The sequence below is a fragment of the Caretta caretta genome, chromosome 1, assembly GCF_965140235.1.
Source record: "Caretta caretta isolate rCarCar2 chromosome 1, rCarCar1.hap1, whole genome shotgun sequence".
In the NCBI taxonomy this organism is placed as follows: Eukaryota; Metazoa; Chordata; order Testudines; family Cheloniidae; genus Caretta; species Caretta caretta.
Genome location: NC_134206.1, coordinates 144,104,974 through 144,128,130, shown reverse-complemented (window position 1 = coordinate 144,128,130; position 23,157 = coordinate 144,104,974). Strand labels below are relative to the sequence as shown.

The 23,157-nt window shown below is 40.7% G+C and overlaps 1 protein-coding gene across 5 annotated transcripts in view; it reads right to left on the bottom strand.

Moving 5' to 3' along the window:
* The window catches only part of ZFX (zinc finger protein X-linked), a 29,362-nt gene extending 7,465 nt beyond the window's left edge, over nt 1–21,897 (bottom strand). Inside the window, exons 1-8 of one of the 5 annotated variants that reach the window (XM_048863223.2) lie at nt 21,333–21,897; nt 20,189–20,407; nt 15,813–15,901; nt 14,711–15,277; nt 10,777–10,836; nt 2,698–2,847; nt 2,345–2,485; nt 2,114–2,248 (exon numbers count right to left, since the gene is read on the bottom strand). In XM_048863223.2, the coding sequence (XP_048719180.1) occupies nt 2,114–2,248; nt 2,345–2,485; nt 2,698–2,847; nt 10,777–10,836; nt 14,711–15,277; nt 15,813–15,873 (1,114 nt within the window). In that variant the 5' untranslated portion in view covers nt 15,874–15,901; nt 20,189–20,407; nt 21,333–21,897. Of the gene's footprint in view, nt 1–2,113; nt 2,249–2,344; nt 2,486–2,697; nt 2,848–10,776; nt 10,837–12,456; nt 12,518–12,666; nt 12,686–14,710; nt 15,278–15,812; nt 15,902–20,188; nt 20,408–21,332 lie in introns of those variants that run through there. The other 4 variants (XM_048863213.2, XM_048863234.2, XM_075131995.1 and 1 more) reach the window with 4 other exon arrangements.
* Between the last annotated feature and the right edge of the window lie 1,260 nt (nt 21,898–23,157).

The following is a 23,157-nucleotide window of genomic DNA, read 5'->3' as shown; positions in this document are numbered from 1 at the left end:
GTCATTGACTTTGAGGTTTCTCATCTGACCTCCTCTAAGCCCCCTTCAACCTGCCCCAGTGACACCCATGCCTTCCGCTCCCCTTTTCTCACCTCTCCCATCAGATCCCACATCCTGACAATACAAGCACACTACTGTTTCCCACGTCCTCAAAAATCTCCACTTTAGACGTCTCACCTCTCTTTCTGACTACTGTCCTCCCTTTTTTCCCTCATCTTTAAAACTCATTGAATATGTTGTCTACAACTGTTGACTTAAGTTCTTCAAACTCCATTCTGGATCCCCATTGAAACTGCACTCACTGAGGTCTCGCATGAATTCTTCAGGCCAAATCAAAGGTCTCAACTCTACCCACACTGATCTCTCAGCACTTTTTAACAAACATTCTCCTTCTTGACATATTTGTTCTCCTTGCCTTTTATGTCACAATCTTTTCCTGGTTCTCTTCATCTTTTCCAATCATTTCCTCAGCATTTCATTGCCCCCTTTCTCTGACACTACTGACATCATCACCATGTTCCATGTCACTTAGATCTGTAATCGAGATGTCATCTTTTATTCCACTCTCTCTCTAGCTCCACACATCCAAAATATGTTCAAATCTTGCTGCTTCTTCCTCAAAAACATTTTTAAGATCTAGAATTTTTTCTGTCTGAACTACTAATACTCTCACCCAAGCCCTAATCATCTCCTGTCTTTACTAATGCAATCTCCTCCTTTTCTATCCTGGAAAATCCACTTCAGTCCACTCAAGTCCATTCACATAGGGGTTAAGATTCTGCCCATATTGCTCCTCCTCTTTTGAGTACATCCACTGGCATCCCTTTCCCATCAGAAATTCAATTTTCTTCTCATCTTTTAAGGCCCTTCAGTACGCTGCCCATCACCACACATCCATTCTTCTATCTTACTGTGTTATCCCTCACCTCATCTCTTCCATGTCGCTAATAATGCCAGCTTCGATTGTCATCTCTAAATTAATTTGTATAGTCATTACCCTGTTGTTCTTCAAATCCCTCCTCGACATTCACTTCAACTGTGAGAACTATATGAAATGTCCAATTAATAAAGGACAAGTAGGTATACAGAAGGGATTTTTTTTTTTAAATGACTCACACAGCTACTTAGCCATGTGTTCCTATCACCGTTGCCTTTATCCTTCATTTTTTAGTTTGTTACACCACTTGTAGCAATTTATTTAAAATTATATTGTAAACACTTTGGGGCAAGGACTGTCTCTTACTGTGTGTTTGGACAGCACCTAGCATACAGGGTCCCGATCTTGATGAGGCACCTGGGTGCTTCTATAACCTAAATACATAAATGATCTGCTCCAACAAGGAGAAAAGTCAGTTCAGATCTCAACTAGTGCCCATATACCAATAAGCAAGAACAACAATTCTGAAAAATTGGAGAGCAACTCTGAGTTCTACCCAAGAATTATTTAAATGGAAAGTACAGTGTTCGCTTCCTGCTTGCTTTTTAAAGGTATTTCATTTTCCAAGTACCAGACTATATATTTATGTACTCATCCAGGCACCCCAAAATAAAGTCACATGTTAACACTGCTTCTCAGCTAAGATTTACATGAATCCTACATTCTCCTGGTTGTCACTTTTGACAAAAATATTCATCTCTCTATTTCCAAGCCAGCCTTTATTGTACACCAAAACTGTGAAGGCCAGAGGTACTCAAGATACAATTTTTCAGCTGGAAGCCTGTGTACTTCTTGCTGTACCTCCTTCTACATTATTTATATGAAGGAAATGCCTCTTAAAATGGAAACAGAGAGGCTTGCTTTAAAATTTTCATCTTCCTTTTCAGGAATCTGTTTAGAGATTTATGGGTGACAGCATTTTGGAACTGTACAACACACAATGCCGTGGAATCTCCTTCCTTAGATGTTTTTAAGGTTAGGCCTGACAAAGCCCTGGCTGGGGTGATTTAGTTGGGGATCGGTCCTCTTTGAGCAGGGGGTTGGACTAGATGACCTCCTGAGGTCCCTTCCAACCCTGATATTCTATGATTCTATGACATTCTGATTGTAAATGCTTTTTCAGATATTTTGCTACCACCAATCCCACTATTGAAGAAGTGCTTGTACATGACTTACCATAAGCTGCTGCCCAAGCTATGGGCATAAAAGTTTTAATTTCAGTGTCATCAATTTGCTGTTCATGGGCCACTGCTGCATCTTCCTCCCCTACAATCACTTCCATGTAAACCTCATCAGCAATTTCTGCAACATCTATGAGAAAAAGAAATTAAGAATAAACAGCATTAATAATAATTTCACATAACTGAAAATAAAAACCCTGTCCGCAAAAAAAGGCCACCTACTTACTTAAATCTTCATCTTCATGCTGAGAATCATTTACAGTCATGTAAACCATTTTTTCTCTTGGAATACGAACACTGTTTTGATCAAGTAGTCCCACTCCATGATCATTCTCAGATTCACTCTCCACAATGTCTACCGTGCCTCCTAATTAAGACGACCAGAATAAAAGTGTTTTTTTAAAGTACATTTCTATCAAATTACATTCTAAACTGAAAAATAATATAAAAAATGTTTATATTCTTTAACGTTTAGAATCCATGGCTCTTCACAAATGACTTGAGAAAAGCCATAGTCTCAGAGTATACAGGATTTCAGAAGCGAAGTTAGAATATTCTAAAATGACCATGCTGATTTACCTAAATCATCTTCTCCAGGATCAGCTTTGAAGATATATACTTTGATGACTTCTGGACAAATGCTGTCCACTTTACACGGATCACTTTCTGACTCTGCTTCCATGGTAATTTCAGCAGAACCTTCATGTTCTATCTTTCCAGTATCATCCACTACAAAGACAAATTATGTTATGATCACACAATCTATACAAACAGCTGCAAATGAGAGAGGATTCACTTTATCATTTCAGTTTGAAAATGGTTAAAAATGAAAATAAATTTACTGGTTTGACACTGTAGTGGAAGAAGCCACACAAAGAATTGCTTAAGATTCCTTCAAAAAAAAAAAAAAAAGAGAGAGAGAGAGAGAGAGAGAAAGAAGCAAATCCAAGACGCAAGATTTTCATCATCTAGATAAGGTAAAAGTGATAATCTGCATCACCCTATTAGAAAAAATAGCAGCAGCATTCTTACGTAAGAACATAAGAATGGCCATACTTTGGGTCAGACCAAAGGTCCATCCAGCCCAGTATCCTGTCTACCGAGGAGTGGCCAATGCCAGGTGCCCCAGAGGGAGTAAACCTAACAGGTAATGATCAAGAGAACTCTCTCCTGCCACCCATCTCCACCCTCTGACAAACAGAGGCTAGGGACATCATTCCTTACCCATCCTGGCTCATAGCCATTAATGGACTTAACCTCCATGAATTTATCCAGTTCTCTTTTAAATCCTGTTATAGTCCTAGCCTTCACAACCTCCGGGCAAGGAGTTCCACAGGTTGACTGTGCGCTGTGTGAAGAACCACCTTTTATTTGTTTTAAATCTGCTGCCCATTAATTTAATTTGATGGCCCCTAGTTCTTATATTATGGGAACAAGTAAATAACTTTTCCTTATTCACTTTCTCCACACCACTCATGATTTTATATACCTCTATCATATCCCCCCTTGGTGTCCTCATTTCCAAGCTGAAAAGTCCTAGCCTCTTTAATCTCTCCTCCTATGGGACCTGTTTGAAACCCCTAATCATTTTAGTTGCCCTTTTCTGAACCTTTTCTAATGCCAGTATATCTTTTTTGAGATGAGGGGACCACATCTGTATGCAGTATTCAGGATGTGGGCGTACCATGGATTTATATAAGGGCAATAAGATATACTCCATCTTATTCTCTATCCCTTTAACGATTCCTAACATCCTGTTTGCTTTTTTGACTGCCGCTGCACACCGAGTGGACGTCTTCAGAAAACTATCCACGATGACTCCAAGATCTTTCTCCTGATTAGTTGTAGCTAAATTAGCCCCCATCATATTGTATGCATAGTTGGGGTTATTTTTTCCAATGTGCATTACTTTACATTTATCCACATTAAATTTCATTTGCCATTTTGTTGCCCAATCACTTAGTTTTGTGAGATCTTTTTGAAGTTCTTCACAGTCTGCTTTGGTCTTAACTGTCTTCAGCAGTTTAGTATCATCTGCAAACTTTGCCACCTCACTGTTTACCCCTTTCTCCAGATCATTTATGAATAAGTTGAATAGGATTGGTCCTAGGATTGACCCTTGGGGAACACCATTAGTTACCCCCCTCCATTAGGAAAATTTACCATTTATTCCTACCCTTTGTTCCCTGTCTTTTAAACAGTTCTCAATCCATGAAAGGATCTTCCCTCTTATCCCATGACAACTTAATTTATGTAAGAGCCTTTGATGAGGGACCTTGTTAAAGGCTTTCTGGAAATCTAAGTATACTATGTCCACTGGATCCCCCTTGTCCATATGTCTGTTGACCCCTTCAAAGAACTCTAATAGATTAGTAAGACATGATTTCCCTTTACAGAAACCATGTTGACTTTTGCTCAACAATTTATGTGTCTGACAATTTTATTCTTTACTATTGTTTCAACTAATTTGCCCGGAACCGACGTTAGACCTACTGGTCTGTAATTGCCTGGATCACCTCTAGAGCCCTTTTTAAATATTGGCGTTACATTAGCTATCTTCCAGTCACTGGGTACAGAAGGAGATTTAAAGGACAGGTTACAAGCCATAGTTAATAGTTCCGCAATTTCACATTTGAGTTCTTTCAGAACTCTTGGGTGAATGCCATCTGGTCCCAGTGACTTGTTTTAAGTTTCTCAATTAATTCCAAAACCTCCTCTAGTGACACTTCAATTTGTGACAATTCCTCAGATGTGTCACCTACAAAAGACTGCTCAGGTTTGGGAATCTCCCTAATATCCTCAGCCGTGAAGACTGAAGCAAAGAATTCATTTAGTTTCTCCACAATGACTTTATCATCTTTAAGTGCTCCTTTTGTATCTCCATCGTCCAAGGGCCCCACTGGTTGTTTAGCAGGCTTCCTGCTTCTGATGTACTTAAAAAACATTCTGTTATTACTTTGAGTTCTTGCACTACTTGATGAAACAAGGGCAGCTCTTATGCCCTATTTCGACCCAAGCTAGCCAAAATATACTGGTGATGAAGGCAGTAAGAGATAGGAAACAGCCACAGTGAACACCACAAAACTGCTTCACAACTTCTCTAGGTTGCCCTTCCATGACCACTAACGTAGAGAACCAGTACCACAATTTGGAGCAAAGAGAAGATGAATGTAATTTGGGGATATTTCCTGATGGTTGTCAAACTGCAGTAAGAAGAGGGGAAAAAACAGCATAGTAGTACGTATTCTACAGCCCAGGTTTCATACACTTCTTCAATTTTTAATGACGTTCTCCCCTCTACACACACATCCAACAAGCTATTAACTCCTTTCCCATCAAGGGCCATCCTCTCCCATAAGGCCACACATTACAGATGTCCCTTCAGTTGAGAACCTGGCCTACCTCCCTTCTAAGTCTGTTAATACTGCTCCTTTAGTTGGTTAGAAAGGGGGTTAACAACACAAAAACACTAGATCTGTCTTTTCCCACTGACCAAGAAGTAGTATTTTAAGCAATCCCAGACCGTGCTTGCTCATAAAAGAAGGGACCAAGTTCAGTTTCAAACTAATGAATTGCCACTCTAACACTGACAAATTCTGATTCCATCAATTCCTGTTAACTTTCCTACAGAAAGGAATTTAAATTGTATGTAGTATTACAGTCCTATATCCATTCCCCAGTATTATTTTGTATTCACTACACAACAATCTCTGAAAGGAAGACTGTGCCTGTTCCATGGCTGCTCCTCAACGGACTTCCTCCAAGCACCAAAATGAAAATATAGTTCACACAAACATACCCACATTCATGTGATAAATTTATTTTTCATGCAGATTTTAACTGGCTCACCTGCTCTCTGCCCACTAAGTCACTAGTACTGGTACACTTCTAACACTTGCAACCTCATAAGCAGCTTCAGAAATCTGACATTTTTTAAAAACACATATCATAACAAAATGTTTCTTTGCCCAAATGTGGACTTTTATCCAAAAATATTAATTTCCACAGGCTTACAAAGGCCACTATCTCACAACCCTACAGGGACTTCCCCTTTCCAACAGGATCCGACATTTTCTTCTAGCACTGGCAGAGTCCAAAGCATTGGACTTAAAATATATTACGTTATCTACAATAAATACTTTAAGTCTCTTTTTGAGGTTTTTATGGCTCCTTTAAAGTCATGTATAGTTTGGAATCATGGTAACAAAAGGCACAAAGCTAAGAGGAAAAGAAATGCAAAACAGTACCAATAAAATCTTTTAAAATGCTAAAAATTTTTCTCATAGCTTTCTGTAACATGTGGCATATACAGAGTACATGATGACATGGTATAAAAGTCTTATTGGCTCATCTGGAATGATCTTCATTAGTCAATCATGGTTTTACCACTCATGAACAATGCAGCCATCCTGAGCATCATGCTGACCTCCTTTGTAAAGTACTTTGAGATATACTGATGCAAAGCACTATACAAGACTAGGTATTATTATTATTATTATTATTGTGCAATTATGTCAACATAAAACCTTTATACCACATACAATCTATGTATTCTGTCTCTCATCTGTACTATACATATGTTTACATATGCATAAAATTTCTCAACAAGGAATGTAAATTAGTAGTTATCACTATTTGCAGAGAATATTATGCATTATATTACATTACAAAATGTTCTTTAATCTACTAGTCCCATCACTAGAACTGGCAGCAGGAATGCACCAAACACTATTTTTTCAAGTGAATGATGAATGAACACTGCACAATATATTGCTTCCAAAGTCCCAGAAAACCAAGGGTACTATCTGAAATGTCTTTAGGAACAAGATCCTAGATCAAGAGACAATGTCCTTGTTAACATAGCTGTAATGAAACTCAGAACCTTTTAAATGGAGAAAAAAGGTAAGACATTATGGTGATATGTTATTACAGATCACTTTGAAAATGCAACCTTACAGTAGATGTTCTCTGCTACCTGGATGCACTTTTATAAAAAATTCCTTGGAATATACATGAGACCCCCAACCATAAATAAAATTCTGGCATGGGGGGGAAATGTTTTGCTATCATTCCTCAAGTATACTTTTTGTTTTGTTCCTTCTGTTGGATTTAATTACTCCCTTCTGGATTGGCTATCAGCACTGTCCATCATGTCTATATTGTGCTTTCTCATCAATAGGGCTTGATACTGCACCACTGAAGTCAATAGGAAATTTGCCACTGACTTAAACGGATTTTAACAAGGAAAAAAATAAAGTTCTAGAGCCCAGAATACTATGTTAGACAGGGATTGTTTTTGGTTTTTGTTTTAAAACAATAAACTTCTAATTGTAGAGTCTGGTGGTTTTTTGTTTGTTTTTTAAATAATATTTGTAGTAGAGAAGGTTTCTGGCTTATGAATCAGAAACTCAGTTGCTTCTCCTCCAGACAATGGATAAGGTCTTCCTACGCTGGAGAGTAATCTTTGTGAAAGATGTAATTTTAAGGCAATTGGTGCATATTTCAATGTACAAAATTATAATTTGTTTGTTTCCTGACTCCCCTTTACATTATATAAAAGCCTCAGATATGATTCCTATTTAATGTAAGTATCCTTTAATAATCCTATTTAACAAACAAAACAAAAACATGCCAAACTTTTAAAATGCGAGTATGTGTAGAAATATAGGACCAAATTTTCCCCTTGGAGGAAAAATTCCCACGCATTTCTGGGAGAGTCCGCAGCATTAACATGCTAGCAGTGCTTGGCAGATTAGAGGAAAAGAGTAGAAAATATGATAGACAGTGCACTACGTTCAATAGGAGAAAAATGGGGAAGAAAGGATGAGAAAAGAGTAAAACAGAAGACAAGATCAGAGATAACAAGGAAAAAAGGAAAAGGAAATCAGAAGGTGAGATGGAAACAAGGGGGAAACAAAAATATATCCCAGCAGGAATAACACCATTTCCCTCTCCAATTGGCTCTAAGTATAAAGCATGTTTGCACTGAAATATAGTTTGGCTGCAGCTGCTGGCCATTGTCTGCAATCCACAGTGTACCTGGGTGGTTGATTAGCGATCAAGACATGTAGTGTGCCTGCCACACTGAAGCATCTATCTATACTGGTTTATTTGGGCTTTGGTATCGTCCCTGTAATTACTTATTTTAGGGTGCATTCTAAAAACGTTATTTTGGTCACATAGTGAATTTTTTTTTAAATGAACACTTTCCATGCATTTTTCTGTATTTTTCCATCTTCTCAATCTCAGTTAGAGAAAATGAGGTTTACAAACATCAACCTGGTCAATGTTTAAAATGTGAAGCCTCTTAGATGCTTGAATTTTTAATTCAAATACAGGACCTATCTATGGGTACTACCCCATACCTGTCTTACCCATGAATGCGCCAAACACAGGATGCTGCCATTTTCTTATATTCTCCCTCCTGGAAGTAAAAAAGGAAAATGTGTTCCTATCTGTTAATTTAATTTCTCAAAGAATGCACGCTCACCAGTTTTTACTAAAGGATTGTGGCCTTCCCAGTAGGTACACTGGGCCCTTGTTAAACTGATCGCAACCCATGTTACTGAAAAGAAGAGCCAGAACTACTTTACTCCAAAGCTGTAAGACGTAACTTTTATAAATATTAACTAAAATCTGATAAACTTTATAAAAACTTAGTAAATGAACTGGCTATGTTTTGATTCCTCTATACCAGAATTTTACTTCTGGGTGGAGACTGCTTCTCCAAGAAAATAAATAAAAGCAAAACAAAACAGATACCCTAAGAAACTAGATACTTTTTCTAAAACAGAAGTTTCCAAACTATGATCCACAAGGCACTTGCTGGTGGTCTTCAGAGAGCTCACCGATCACATGACGCTGGCTCTTTTCTCGTTTCCAGTTGCTAAATTTACTTTTAAAAATGGCAAAAAATACACTTTCCTAATGTTACTTTTCTTTGTATGCAATTGCTATAGTTGCTACAGTGATTTTATGTGATCACAAATGGAAGAGGAAGGTGGACTGCATAATTGTGCACAAACGTAGAAGTGGTCCATAAAATAATCTGTTAATGTAGTCCACAAAATGAAAAATCTTGAGAACCCCTGATCTAAAGCATATCTAGATAGTCTCCATATGGAAGAATAACAGTAAGACCAAGAGATAATAAAGGAATGACTAAGAGCAGTACAAGGAAAAACAAAATATAGCTTAACAGATTAATTCAATGTTATTAATATATAATTGTCTACTATACTACTACCGTAACATGGGTGGACAACAGAAGCGTTGTAAGGACTTGCTGAAGGACAACCTAAAAAAATTTAATATTGACATTGATACTTGGGAGACACTTGCCCAGGATTGTTTAAAATGGAGCGAAGTCCTACGTGATGGTCCCCTGCATTTTGAACTTGCTCGCCGACAAGCTGAAGAGGACAAGAGGCACAGGAGGAAGGAGAGACAGGTCTCCAGTCATGGTCAACAGCCTCCTGCTGAGCCTGAAAACATCTGTCCTCATTGTAATGGAACATGTGGTTCAAGGATTGGCCTTATTAGCCACCTGAGGACTCATAACTCCCATGGAAGATGATCATACTCAGTAACAAATGATCGCCCATCATCATCATACTACTACAGCATTTGCTTCCCACCAAACATTACATCTAAAATGAAAAATTCTTATATATGAACGAATTGCACTACAAACTATGTCAAAATGTGACCCTGGAAAGACCAAATGGTATAATCTTCTTACATTTCTCTATTCCAAAAAATATACAAATTGGGCACAATTCAGGTGCCATCCTTTTACATGTACATACTCATCAATAAATGCATCATCAATCCAGCCCCTGAATCCAAAAAAATTACTCCACATTTACATCAATTTCACTAAGATAAGAATCTGGCCCCAAGTCAGTCTGGAACAATAAGAACAACGTGAGTTCTGTCCTTACGTTGGCAAAAATTCTCACTATCACAGGTAACAGACAAAATACTTAGGATAAGTTGTTTGCCAACTAGAACAACTTGCTTAGTTTAGTATTTCCTTAATGCAAAAGGTGGTTGCATTCTTCCATAATGTTTATACTCAAGTAGGTTCCTATACAGGCTGTATTTCCCAAACTGACTTTCTGCTCAATCTGAACATTTACACTGTTTATTTGTATTTGAAAGGCCAGACTTTCTGTTCACTGAAAGTGGCAATTTTACTTCCTGATGTAGACTAGTATATCTTGTGCCCACTTTCTTTTCCACACAGAACACAGTTACGATGGTGTCCAACACAATGCCGGGCCATCCTGATATTTCTTTAATGGTAAGAGGACACTGCGAACTTCCTACAATCCCAAGAAACAGAACTCTATCATAGATAAGTTTCCCAAGACTCAAGGCTGATATCTGTCATTAGTCGGTCTTGGTGGGCTCTGCAGCAAAGTAGCTCCAATTCCCATAATTTGGCTCCTGTATACCCAGCACAGTAAAAACTAAGCTCTTGAATATAACTCTTACCAATGCATCCTAATGTCTTCCACTTTATGATCAACACACAGTGATCTCATAAACATTCTTGGGCAGGACAGTTATGCACAGTACCATTATAATGGTTAGATAGGGTCTGACAGCAAATGTTACTTTTTTGAGGGAAAAAACTATTATTATGTCTTGCACCTTTAAGAATCTCCTCAAGAGAAAATAGCTCTGTACTCCCAGGTTGTTGATGAAGACAGCCTGTAAAACAAAAACATTTTTTATATCTGCTACAAAACCATGATTTCTTCACTACTGAAGTCATATGGATTATGGTTCTGTTGACTAGGTCCATTGCTCTTGACTTTATAAAAATATCATCGAAGGGGGTGGGGGAGAATGTGCCCCTTCTAAACCTAAGTAATTATACAATCACTGTTACCATCTTTGTGAATACCCTTGGTTCTGAAAAGGTCCTGTACTGAAAATGTTGGTTCTGGTACATGAATCAAATATTTCTTACTCTAGGCCTGATTAGGATGTGAACGTAATGTGCCTGCTATACCTGTTGACATCATACAATTTCCTAGATTTGCGGAATACTGGACAAATACAAAGTTTCCTAGATTAGCCTTCATCTCTTCAGATTTCCCATACTGATTATTTATATTTTACCATTCTTATTGTACAAAATATACTGAGAACATCCAGCACAACTTCTCTTCTGATGGAGCTGTTTCTATTGCCTCTGTTCAGCGACAAAAAGCTAATTGCATGTCTCCTGCTTTGACGAACTGAGTAAAATCCGGAATGTAGAAACCTTAATTTCAGTTGGATGTCCAGCTCTAAAGGTACTGTCCTCCATGATAAACTCCAACATCTTTCTGTCTATGGCCATTTTTTAACATTTTACTAAAATGCTACATTTCCATTTAGGAAGAAATGGCTTTCCAAATCATAATTTCGGTCTATGGCTAGAGGAGTTGGATTGATGTGTGTCTGTCCATAATCTGTCCCCTTCTGGCCAAGATATCTCAAGAGTCCTCCTTAAATAACTTTTTCTGGCATGGATAAAAGGAAAAGTGTGGTTTATCAAAACTCTTGGAATCCTTTCCCAGGCTGCTTAACATCTGGCAGTGGTTTTCATTCTCTGCTTAGGGATCCAAAGGCAGAGCTGAGTTAGGTATAAATAGCCAGGACCCAGTTCAGAACAAACAACTGAGTTTCTGAGGGCAAAGACAGAGTATCTACACAAAAAGAGAGCATCGCTAGTGGTAAGAAGCATTATCTTGGAAGCAATATCCAAGGAAATCAAGGCAGTCTCATTTACATGTTAGATTCCATTTGTAATGGGAAAAGGATGATTCAAACAGTAGATAAATTTGCTGAAGGAAAGTCTCACAGAATGTAGATCACTAAGACAGGTACTATCAGAAAAGAAAATGCAGTTCAATCCATAAATGAGAAGAGAGGAAGAAGGAATAAGAAAAGCATGTGTGGAGCCATTCAATTGTCAGAGTAGCAGCCGTGTTAGTCTGTATCCACAGAAAGAAAAGGAGTACTTGTGGCACCTTAGAGACTAACAAATTTATTTGAGCATAAGCTTTCGTGAGCTACAGCTAAGTGAGCAAAGTGTAGCTCACGAAAGCTTATGCTCAAATAAATTTGTTAGTCTCTAAGGTGCCACAAGTACTCCTTTTCTTTATTCAATTGTTAGACACTCATTCAACCATTCTCACCTGAGCAACAGCTAAACCACTCTTGAAAAATGAGATGATGCTCAGATTAAGAAGAAGCCAGGTACAAAGAGCAGCCTATCCAGCAAAGGGAAAACAATGAAAGGGAACCAACCGACAGAAAGAAGGTGGCAAGTGATCTTACCTAGGAATTCCAATGAAGAATATGGGACAGGTAACTTGTGACCCATATAAAGTGAACAGAGTAATATTCTGCCTCTCAAGTGATGGGCAAAAGTATTCTGAGGAAAACAGGCAAATGTTCATGTATTGTAGTACACATGGAAACCGGCAGCATTTAGATACTATGATGCAGGTACCTTAGATTAAGTCAACCTCACAAAATTCTACTCACCCATTTGCCCAGGATGCGTAATTTAGATAAATATAAGTGAAAAAAGTTGTGATAGAATCAAGGATGATCTCTGGGACTTGGGGGGGGGGGGGGGGATTAAAGGTGAGATTGATGTTGGTGATCTTCTCTGAGAGCCATCTGGTACCAAGTGCAACTGAAGAATGGAGAAGATTGAGCCTGAAGACCAAGACAGACATACACTGTAGACGTAAAGAGGACGGTTTTGAATTTAAAGATCATTTGATTTTTTTTCGATAATGAAGTGACTATTTAGATTAGACAATCTCCACTTAAGAGGGATTACTAACCTCCTGACTTCAAAACCAGTAGAACTTGTTAGGCAGGCTTTAAATACAGTAGAAGGTAATGGAGGAAACTTTCATTTAACTCAAATTCTAGAATGCACGTTCAATTCAAAATATAAAGAAAAACAATAGATACGCTTTGCAACAAAGGGTGAATATAAAATATTAAATTTACTTAAGTACCTGAGCTAGAAGAGCCAAATATATTACAAAAATATTTAAAAACACACTGGCATTTAATAGCAATGAAAGTAAAGAATCAAGTCAGTGAAGGAACCACCCTGGATCTACTTCTCACCAAGTGGAAGTAACTGACTAAGAATAAAAAATCTTGGTTCTGTTAAACATGATGAGGTTATCTCATGTTTTCAGTCAATTACTCTCTACAGTTAAGAAGTACAAAAGGATGGTTTCTTAGTTAGGGACCATTAAGTCAATCTCCATATTACTTTAAAACACAGCTACACAAGGGTATTCAACACTAGGAAGTCAACTGTTAGGGAATTAAGAAATCAAGTGATCATGGAGGCAAGGAGAAGAAATGTTCAAATCTATGAGTGCAGAAGACGATATTATAGTTAAGCCAAAACAAACTACAATTCCATTAAAAAAAGAAATATTCAAAGAACAACATGCAGACAATGAAGAACTAGTCAAAGAACCTGTTACTGGAAACGAAGCAAGAATCAATCAATATATGACGTCAGTTAAGTTCCATTATTTGAGTCATTAAAATCTAGACAAAACAAATAATCCTGCAAGGATCAACGTAAATGGGCTAAATGATACAATATGTCTGTTCTATTTCAATGATTCTACGACAAAAACCTGTTTAATATCTTTCATAAATTATATAGTACCCAAGAATGTTAATCAGATAACACCATTAAAATCAGTGTTAGTTTGAGCAAAGGCTTATTTCCCACAGAGGAATTAACTTTATGATTTGGTGGTGTCCCTCCCACACCCACACACCTGTTTCAATATTGCAACTCTAATAGACCATTCTACTGGTACAAAGGGGCTTAAAAATATTCAAAAACTAAAATCTTGAGTTCAAGGGAGCTTCCCAAATATGTGCAACAGTGGCTGTCCTTTTTGCTAATAGTGTACATTCACATGTTCAGTTTATTCAAGAGAAGAAACATGTTATAATAGAAAAGAAAAAAGTTATTGCTACCTGTATTTATATACCTAAAAGAGGAGATTAGCAAAAACACTAAGGATAGTATTTCAGATGCAAGACATTTTTCAAACTGCAGAAAAATAGAACAGTTCTGTGGCTGTCCCTCTTCCACTTATGTGAAACCATTCTTTTGCTTTCTTAGTGATTTTGCAACATATACATTTGTCTAAATGTATATGCTGGAGCAATGCCAGGTTTATTTCCTATAGTTGTTATTAAGTAAGTGGCATTTTACATCTTCGTTACAGAAAGTATTCACATAAAATATTGTTCTGTAAACTAATACATGAGTATTTTATTTTAAAAGGCTTATTTTAATAATCAGATAGCTGGAAAAATTACTTTATCTATATTAGCTTCATAAATAAACCACCTCAGCAGGAACACAATTATAACAGAAAATATTCATGCATATTTATGAGACTTCGTTTTTATAAATATTTCAGAAAGCTCTCTTTCTCTCTGGCATTAATTAAAAGGAACAAAAATTTTCAAACAGCACCCCAGTCAATGTCATTCACTCTATCTTTTACTGCTTTCCCCATAAACTTACAGGAAATCATAAGGTAATCTTCACAGTTGCCCTTATCATCTTGGTGCTGCACAGGGATTCCATTGGCATCAATCACTGCTTCTGAGGCACAGTCTGCTACCAACACTTCTTCAGAAACTACATCTTCTCCCAGACTATCGGTGACAATTTCTGCTTCTACAACATTATCATGAACCACATGTTCCACATGACCAACTTCAGGTACATGCATTGATTCACTTGCCAGTACATGTTCTGGTATAGACAATGCTGCTGCTGCTATGTCAGAAGCTAAAACATCATCTGGAACAGTGCAGTGTGCTAAAGAAACTTCATCTGCTACCTCTGTGCCCAGCACTTGTTCAGGAATAATGACAGTTTCAGACACATCTGCCTCCTCCATGATATCTGAACACTGAACATCCTCAATAACAACATCCTCAATGACATCTTGGATGACTACAGAATCTGGATCGTCAGGAACAAAGTTATGCACAGTTATGTCTGAGTCCACCACATCTGAAACAAATACTGTTTCTTGCACTTCCACAACAATCTGATCTCCATCCATATGTGCTGCATCAGACCCTGAAAAATATAATTAAACCAATGTTTAAAACATCCACAGTAATTCAAGGAACATGGCTGATATTTATCAGCTGCAAATTATTACAATTTGTCTTCAGCTTATAAACAACATATCTATCTACCACAAGCATTCTGGTATCTTTGACCATATCTATTTACAGAGAGATATGGTAGTTGAAAAAGCACTAAAAAACTGTTACTTTCTTATTAGCCACTGGCATTTCTTTGACAAATTAACATAAACCGGTTTTCTAGCATTCAACTAAAAGAGACCATAAATTTTGTTATGGGTAAGGTCAGCCATTTTTGAGCGTCTGCCATAACCCCCAAACACTTCTCCTTTCAGAGTATCCTGTAGCCAGTACATTTTAGTTACTTTAGTTTGTTCTGAACTAAAAATAAAATCACAAGTACAGCATTCAGTCCAAAAATAATAACAAAACAGCCCAGCACTATTCAGTAATGACAACGGACTGGTTATAATCTATTTTATGTTTAACATGAAGGGCCTCATATGCTTTATCTCCTGTCAGACCTGTTGGGTCAAAAAACGCGTTTGGCTCATGTGGCTGCAGTTCAAGTCCATCTTCATCCATGGCCTTTAATTCTCATCAGTCACAGTGCCTGAAAAAAATAAAGAAGAGAAAGGTTACTTGCCCAGTAACTGTAGTTCTCAGAGAGTTCCCTATGCATATCTCACACTCTTATTCAAGAAGTGAAATCCTAGCCCCATTGAGGTCAAAAGCAAAATGCCCCTGGACTTCAGTATGGCCAAGATTTCACTCAAGGTGCCTGTGCGGTTCCTAAATCTCTGGAAAGCCATACCCTTTGGGGCTCCCAAAAGCATCTCATGTGACTGAACATTCAGAGGTTGAACAAAGCGTAGATGACCCCTACACACCTCAGTTCATTTTTCCTGAACCTCATACTTCAAGGAGGTATAGAAAATTCTGAGGAAGAAGGGCAGAGAAAGTGAATACATACAGGTATTCCCCAAAGAGGGAAACCTCTGCAAATATCCACTCACGAGAGACTGGTAAGCAGTACAACCCAGATGGATGATGGGCTAAGGAGTTCTCAAATTAATAATGATTACAAAATTACTCAAGGTGAGTAAAGGTAGATGTCTAATAGAATCAGAAATGGACACTGCTCTAGGGTCCCTTACGTTCACAGCCTTTGGCAGTCAGAAAGGAACTAAGGTAGTTAGGGCTTGCATTTCATACCTCCCTCAGGGTCCCATATGGTTAGTGCCACAAGGTTCCAGACCCCCATGTCACAGGCACTTTGAATCTCATAAGTGAGATTATGCAGAGGCTCCCCAGAGAAGCGTCACCCATTTGCTTTTAGACTAAAAATACCATCTGGTCTCAAACACTATCAAATTTAGAATTCTATCAACTCTCTATAGTTTGATACAGCGTCAAAACTTCTTTGATGAATAGTAACTGATTAGATCTTAAATCACCCTATCCCCCCAAAAATCTAAATACTAAAAGGTTAAGAAATTTCTCATTACAATTTACCACTCTAACCTTAACTCTGCCCCCTTGCATATATGCTTTAGAATTAGGGTTGAGCAAACCAGTCTGGCCAAAATAAGAGCCAGTACAAATCCCAAGCTAGGGGGATTTGATGTGTAAGACTAGGGAGAGGCCACAGAATCTCCTTGAAGACTTCTTCCAATAGGAAGAATTATGTCAGTAGGAGGAAGGCATGTGGTTTTCCTCCCTCCAAACACTTTTGCCAATAATGGGCAGGAACCCCCCACTATCACCATAATGCATTATTACAATGCATGAGCCCAATATAAAGAGTTAAGATTTTTGTGGAAACCTTAACTGAAAACTTCAACAGTTTGTTTTCATTCTCCATCTTTCCTTTATATTAATTAAGTTTTTGCATGGGGGAGTTTATCTGAAATATAAACAAACATTTCCAAACACACACACCCAGCCAGAAGCAAATATATTCCAACCCCATCCTTGCACAACCTAATCCTCTGCTACTCCCAACTAACAAATCCTCCTGTTAAGAAAAATAATGTAAACAAGTTGGGGTGGGGGGGGTGAAGGAGTGGAGCCAGAAATTAAACTATGAGAACCGCAGATGCAGTCTTTGTTCGTGGACTCCTTTGTTACTTGGAAAAGTCCAGTTGAACGACCCTAGATTCTGAAAAGAGATCTACACTGAATAGACTGTGGAGGACTGTAGTCGAAGAAAAGGGATCTGCACTGACAGATTGTTATCGAGTTCTGTTGAGATCAATCAGGCCACTTTGAATGTTAAGATATTATGTCAATGGCACTCTGCCCAAGGAGATCCCTCCACAGATCTAGGACCCCAAATACTCATTAGGAAGAAACTTTTTTAACTTTGGATATGGGAAAGATCAGATTTGTCAACTTTTGTTATCATAGAAAAGCAAGAACTCTAGCACCCCAGGTATTCTAAGATAAACATTTATACAAGTATTAATCACCAGTCCCAAATTTGTTCAGCTTTAGTAATTAAACAAGTTCAGGTCTATTAAGTCTATTAAGAATTTCTTTCCTACAATAGTATGTTTTCCTGTGATGCCTTCTTATGGTTGCTTCTTTTCCTTCTCTCTTTCTCCACCCATTTGGATCTCTCAATCTTTCCCTACATTATGTTCTCTACTGTCATTTATTGCTCTTTTCTAACTTACCCTCTCTAACATACCCCTCTATGCATCCCCCTCATTAATGCACCCACAGAACTTGTAAATTTATCAGATACCTAGTAGCAAGAACTAAACCTGGCAGCCAAAAACTGACAAAGAAGATGGAGTGACCTGCTCTGTCCCCAAGCAGTGCCAAGTAGAAGTACTATTTATGGACCCTACTTAATGACTCCATCTTGTCATACATATTAACCTTTGATAAGTTAGAGTCTGATGACTTTGAAGCCCCAATTCCCACTGGCTGCTGGAAGGAGCGTTCACACTTTCTATTCCCCACTCCCACGCCACGGGCCTCCTTGCTCCTGCGATGGATGTTATCCATCTGTTATCCTATCCTTCCCTCAAATTTCTGGCTACTGCACAGGGAGGTCTCCATTACTCAGCTTCTCCTTTTGGGTCCTTCTCCCCTAGGACTAACCCCATTGCTTTTCTCTACTACTGTTCTAAGTTCCAAAAGAGTGAAATTGACCTGATTCTCATAACTACTCAAGGCTGCCCATAGATTCTGAATAGTAACAGTAAAAACTGACAAGTCTCTGGTCAGTGCTCACCCTGATGCAACTTAGTAAAGATACCAACAACAGTAGAGGTGCTAGAGCTGTCCATCTGCAAATTCAGGAAGACAGCATTATATTTGTTTGCACTCTGTTCATGCTCAACCGTTGAGATCAGAATTTCTGCAAATGTTATCTTACATTCTGCAAATGTTGATTTCAGTCATCTGAGAAAGCTTTCCAAGCAAGTGGATTTTTAAGATTTAGTGGGTGAATCAAGGATAGACTTTCTACCACTTGTAACTTGTACAACATAGAAGTTTTATGATTTTTTTTTTAAGCTAGCCTCTACCGGAATAAATAAGATTTGCCTTAATACATTTTAAGACCCCGTTCCTACAACTAGATCCATGCAGAGACTTCTGCACCCATGTAGAACCTCAATGGCTTCAAAGAGCCTCTTTGCAGGTATACAGATCCGCCTGCACAGTCAAATCCAACTGAAGGATCAGGGACTAAGTCAGTTTCATGTGGATCTAGAGTAAGTATTATCTTAAATATTATATAGTTTAGTCTGTAAAGCTAAATTATAAAGACAGCGCTAACAGGATGCTTATTATATCTGCTTATATAAGCAATATAGCTTTATTTGGGCAAATGAAAATCAAGGCAAATTTCTGATATGAGAACAAGAAAGAAAAAATATATTTGGAATACAAATTATATTAAAATGCTGGCAATTCAATAAAAAAAAAAACCCTACAAAACCCTTCATTTCCCCAGATGTTATTTACGTCTTTCCCCATAACTCTGACCTTAAATACAATCATTCAAGAAAGCCATGAACGGAGAAAGAACATGTGCAGGAGAGAGTGAGATTATAATATGCCACGGAAACACATATATTCCACTACCCAACCCGCTTCCAAAAGAAGCAAGAGGGGGAAGACTAAGGCCTGGTGTACACTAGAAAATTACGTCAACATAACTACGTTGTTCAGGGGTGTGAAAAATCCACATGCCTGAGCAGCGTAGTTAAGTTAACCTTAAATTCACATGCAAAATTCTTCCGTCAACCTAGCTACTGCCCCTCAGGGAGGTGGATTACTTACGTGGATGGGAGACTATGTCCTGTCAGCATAAGTAGCGTCTACACTGAAGTACTACAGCAGTACAGTTGCAGGAATGCCACTAGTGTATTAAGTGTAGACAAACCCTAAGATACAGCAAAATCATTTCTCCATCCTTACGGACGAGAGTAATACACAAAAATCCTTCACCCACCTCCATTCCCATAAAAATACCAATACACATAGCAAAATCTCCCTCATCCCTGTACAGAATTTCTTAAAAGCACAACAAAATCCTGACCCCACTTCCACTGGTGAAGAGCAATCAGCAAAATCCCCTACCTCCCATCCCCAGTGAAAGACCCCCATCTACATCAGAAGTATAATTGAGTCAGGAGAACCAATTACAAGATTTTCCCTGATCTGGTCACATCCCAGTTTTAAAAGTAGTGTAGTAAATGTAGTGTAGACGGGATCTAATTGTGTCCCCATAATTGAGTTAAAGCCCTGAGCAGTCCAATGCCTTAGCCTACCAGCAACTTATTACTGTGCTGAAACCGTACAGAATTACTGTTCCTCTGCCTGACTTGATCACTGAGAATGTAACACACACACAAAGGAAGAATCATGTTCAAAACTACACCTTTATAAAGCAAGGGCTCAACTTCACAAGTAAGTCCGAAAACCATGACAAATGTTCCAAATATCGTTAGCTGCTTGTTTCTTTTTCTGCATCTCCCTCAGTTTGGGCAGCAAATCCAGCATAGTTTCCCTGTGGCCTACAGCCAGGCTCCAAACTCATGTTCACTCTCCTGCACTAACTCAGCTGGATTCGCAGACACTGGGCAAAAGGCTGTTTCCTCTGGATTAAGAAAAGAGGGTCACGGGGGATGTTTTGGGTCAGACGATGTCTGTGCTGATTTTAATAAAGCCTAAAATCGGGGAAACATTTAGCCCCGAGTAGCTCTTTGAAACTCTTCACTGAAGGGGGCTCTACAGCCGGGGCTGGGGGAGAACTCACTGCCCCCGCTAGGCAGGCAGCCATTCTTCCCAAGGAAGGGAGCCTTTCCCGGGCTCCCCCTCGCCCGCAGAGCCCGCTGGCTGGGCAGGGAACCGTGCCGAGGGCCCCCGCTCGGCGCTCGCAACAAGGCAGCGTTGCCGCGTTCAAGGCACCGCCGGGGGGAGGGGTGCGTGTCGGGCTGCAGCGCGGCGCGCCCTGCCCTGCCCTGCGCCCTCCCGAGGGTGGTGGTGGTGGTGGTGGCGGCAGGGCGGGCGCCCTCCTCCCTCCGCAGTGCAGGGGCCATTGCTGGCGGGCCTGGCGCTGCAGCGGCCCAGGAAGCCGCCGGGGGCGGACAGCGCCAGCGCCGGGATGGGGGGCTGGGGCCGCCCTCGCTGGCCCGGCCCGCACGCGGGGAAGCCTGGCTGCTGGGACGAGCGATTAATTCAAGATGGCGGCCGGCGCCCTGCCCCCGCCTCTCGCAGCCTCTGTGCCCCGCCGCCATCTTGTCTCCTCCTCCACAGGCTCCGAGAGCCCCCCACGGCCGAGCCCGCGGCCTGGCCCCGCCGCCCCCCGGCCCGGCCCGGCCCAGACCCTGCTCCGCACACGGCCCAGCCCCGGCTGCGCCGCACCCAGTCGCGCGGCGGGAGCTCGGCTCGCGGCCCTACGGCCCGCTCCTGCCGGAGCCCTGGCGCGGCCTAGCTGCGGCCTCCTCCGGGCCTGCACTGCGGCGCCGCGCCGCGGCCTGGTGCGGGCACGGGGAGGAGAAGGCCCGGCCCGCGCTGCTTACCGTGCGGGGTGGCGGGCGGCGGCGCTCGGCTCGGGGCGGCCTCTCGCAGCGCGACTGGGCCGAGCTCGGCGGCGGTGGCTGCGGCGGGGCGGGCGGGAGGGGAGGGAGGGGCCGAGCTCGGAGCTGAGTGGAAGCGGCCAAGCTCCCCGGGCCGGGCCCGCCGTCAGCACGTCACGTCACTGCCCGAGAGAGACCCAGGAAAATGCGGAAGGGAGACGCCGCCGCCGCTGCCTGCGCCGCTTCTCAGGCCAAGCGCCCGGGGCCGCGGGCAGCGGAGCGGGCCCGGGAGTCGGCGGCGCCGTTGCCGGGGAGGACGAACAGGAGGGCGGCGGCTCCTCCTGCTGCTGCTGCTGCCGCCGCCTCCTCCGCTCCAGCTCGGCCGTAAAATTTCGCTCGGGGCTCAGAGCCGCTCCGCGCGGTCCGGGGAGAGGGGAGCTGCTGGTGTCCCGGGCCCCCTGCCTGGCGGGGCCTGGGCACCCCCACTCCAGTCTGGCACTGACCCACGGGGCTGGCCTGGCTCCCCCGTCCCCCAAAATATATTTTCAGCCCATCCTGGAAACTTTGCCCCCCCCCCCCCCGTTTTGAGGGGAAATTAAAGGGGTTGGTTTTGGGGTCTTTTTTTTTTTTTTTTTTTTTTACTATTTTGGGGGGAGGGGCGGTTCTGTATTTTTTTGCATGTGGAAATAAAATCGGATTGAGTAGCGGAGCTCGGGAGGAGAGAGGTTGGCCCGGGATAATTCCAAGCGAGCCCTGGTGGAAAACAAATCGATCCGTTCGCTTCTACAATGTGATTGGTGTGATGTGGTGTCTTGTAAATAGGACTGAAACCGAACCCCGACCTTTACATATTGAAAGTGGCTTCTTGCACACGTAGGAGTAATTACTTTCCCTGAGGATTTTTAATACACATGGTATGTGTCCTGTGTCTTCCTGTAAAGAACTGGCATAGGTGGTGGTTTCCCATATAAGAACAGAAGAAAAAAAATCTAAAAACGCTATTACTGTGCTAGGGTGACTAGATAGAAAATGTGAAAAATCGGGATGGGGTAGGGAGTAATAGGCACCTATACAAGAAAAAGGCCCAAATATCAGAACTATCCCTATAAAAGTTTTTTTTCTCCTGCTGATAATAGCCCACCTTAATTGATTAGTCTGGTTAGAGTTGGTATGGCAACACCCATTTCTTCATGTTCTCTGTGTGTTTATATATATCTTCCTACTGTATTTGCCACTGCATGCGTCTGATGACGTGGGTTTTAGCCCACAAAAGCTTATGCCCAAATAAATTTGTTAGTGTCTAAGGTGCCACAAATATTCCTTGGTTTTTTTTCTATAAAATCGGGACATCTGGTCACCCTATACTGTGCATTTGTATAAACTTGTATGTGGAGAAAAATGTTAACACAGCAAAAACAAATGTAATTTTGTGTACTGCCAATTTTAAAGTTTTACAATCATATTTATTAAAATGCTGTTCTGATTTAAAAAAATGCACTGTTGCTATGTCAAAGATGAGTAAGCAAAGACCCCAACCCATATGAATAACTTTGGGTACCCCTACACTGCAAAAACGAACTGGGATAGCAAGTCTCAGAGCCTGGTCACTAACTTGGGCTGGTACAGGGCTAAAACTAGCAATGTAGACATTCAGGACAGTCCAGCCTCTGAGACCCACTGCCCTGGTTTTTCAGAGAGCCCAGTCTCCCACACAAGCCCAAATGTATATACTGCTATTTTTGTATTATAGTGCTAGCCCCACAAGCCCAATACAGTTAACCCAGGCCAAGGGTCTCAACCACGCTGCCCACAGAGTTATTTCCTGCAG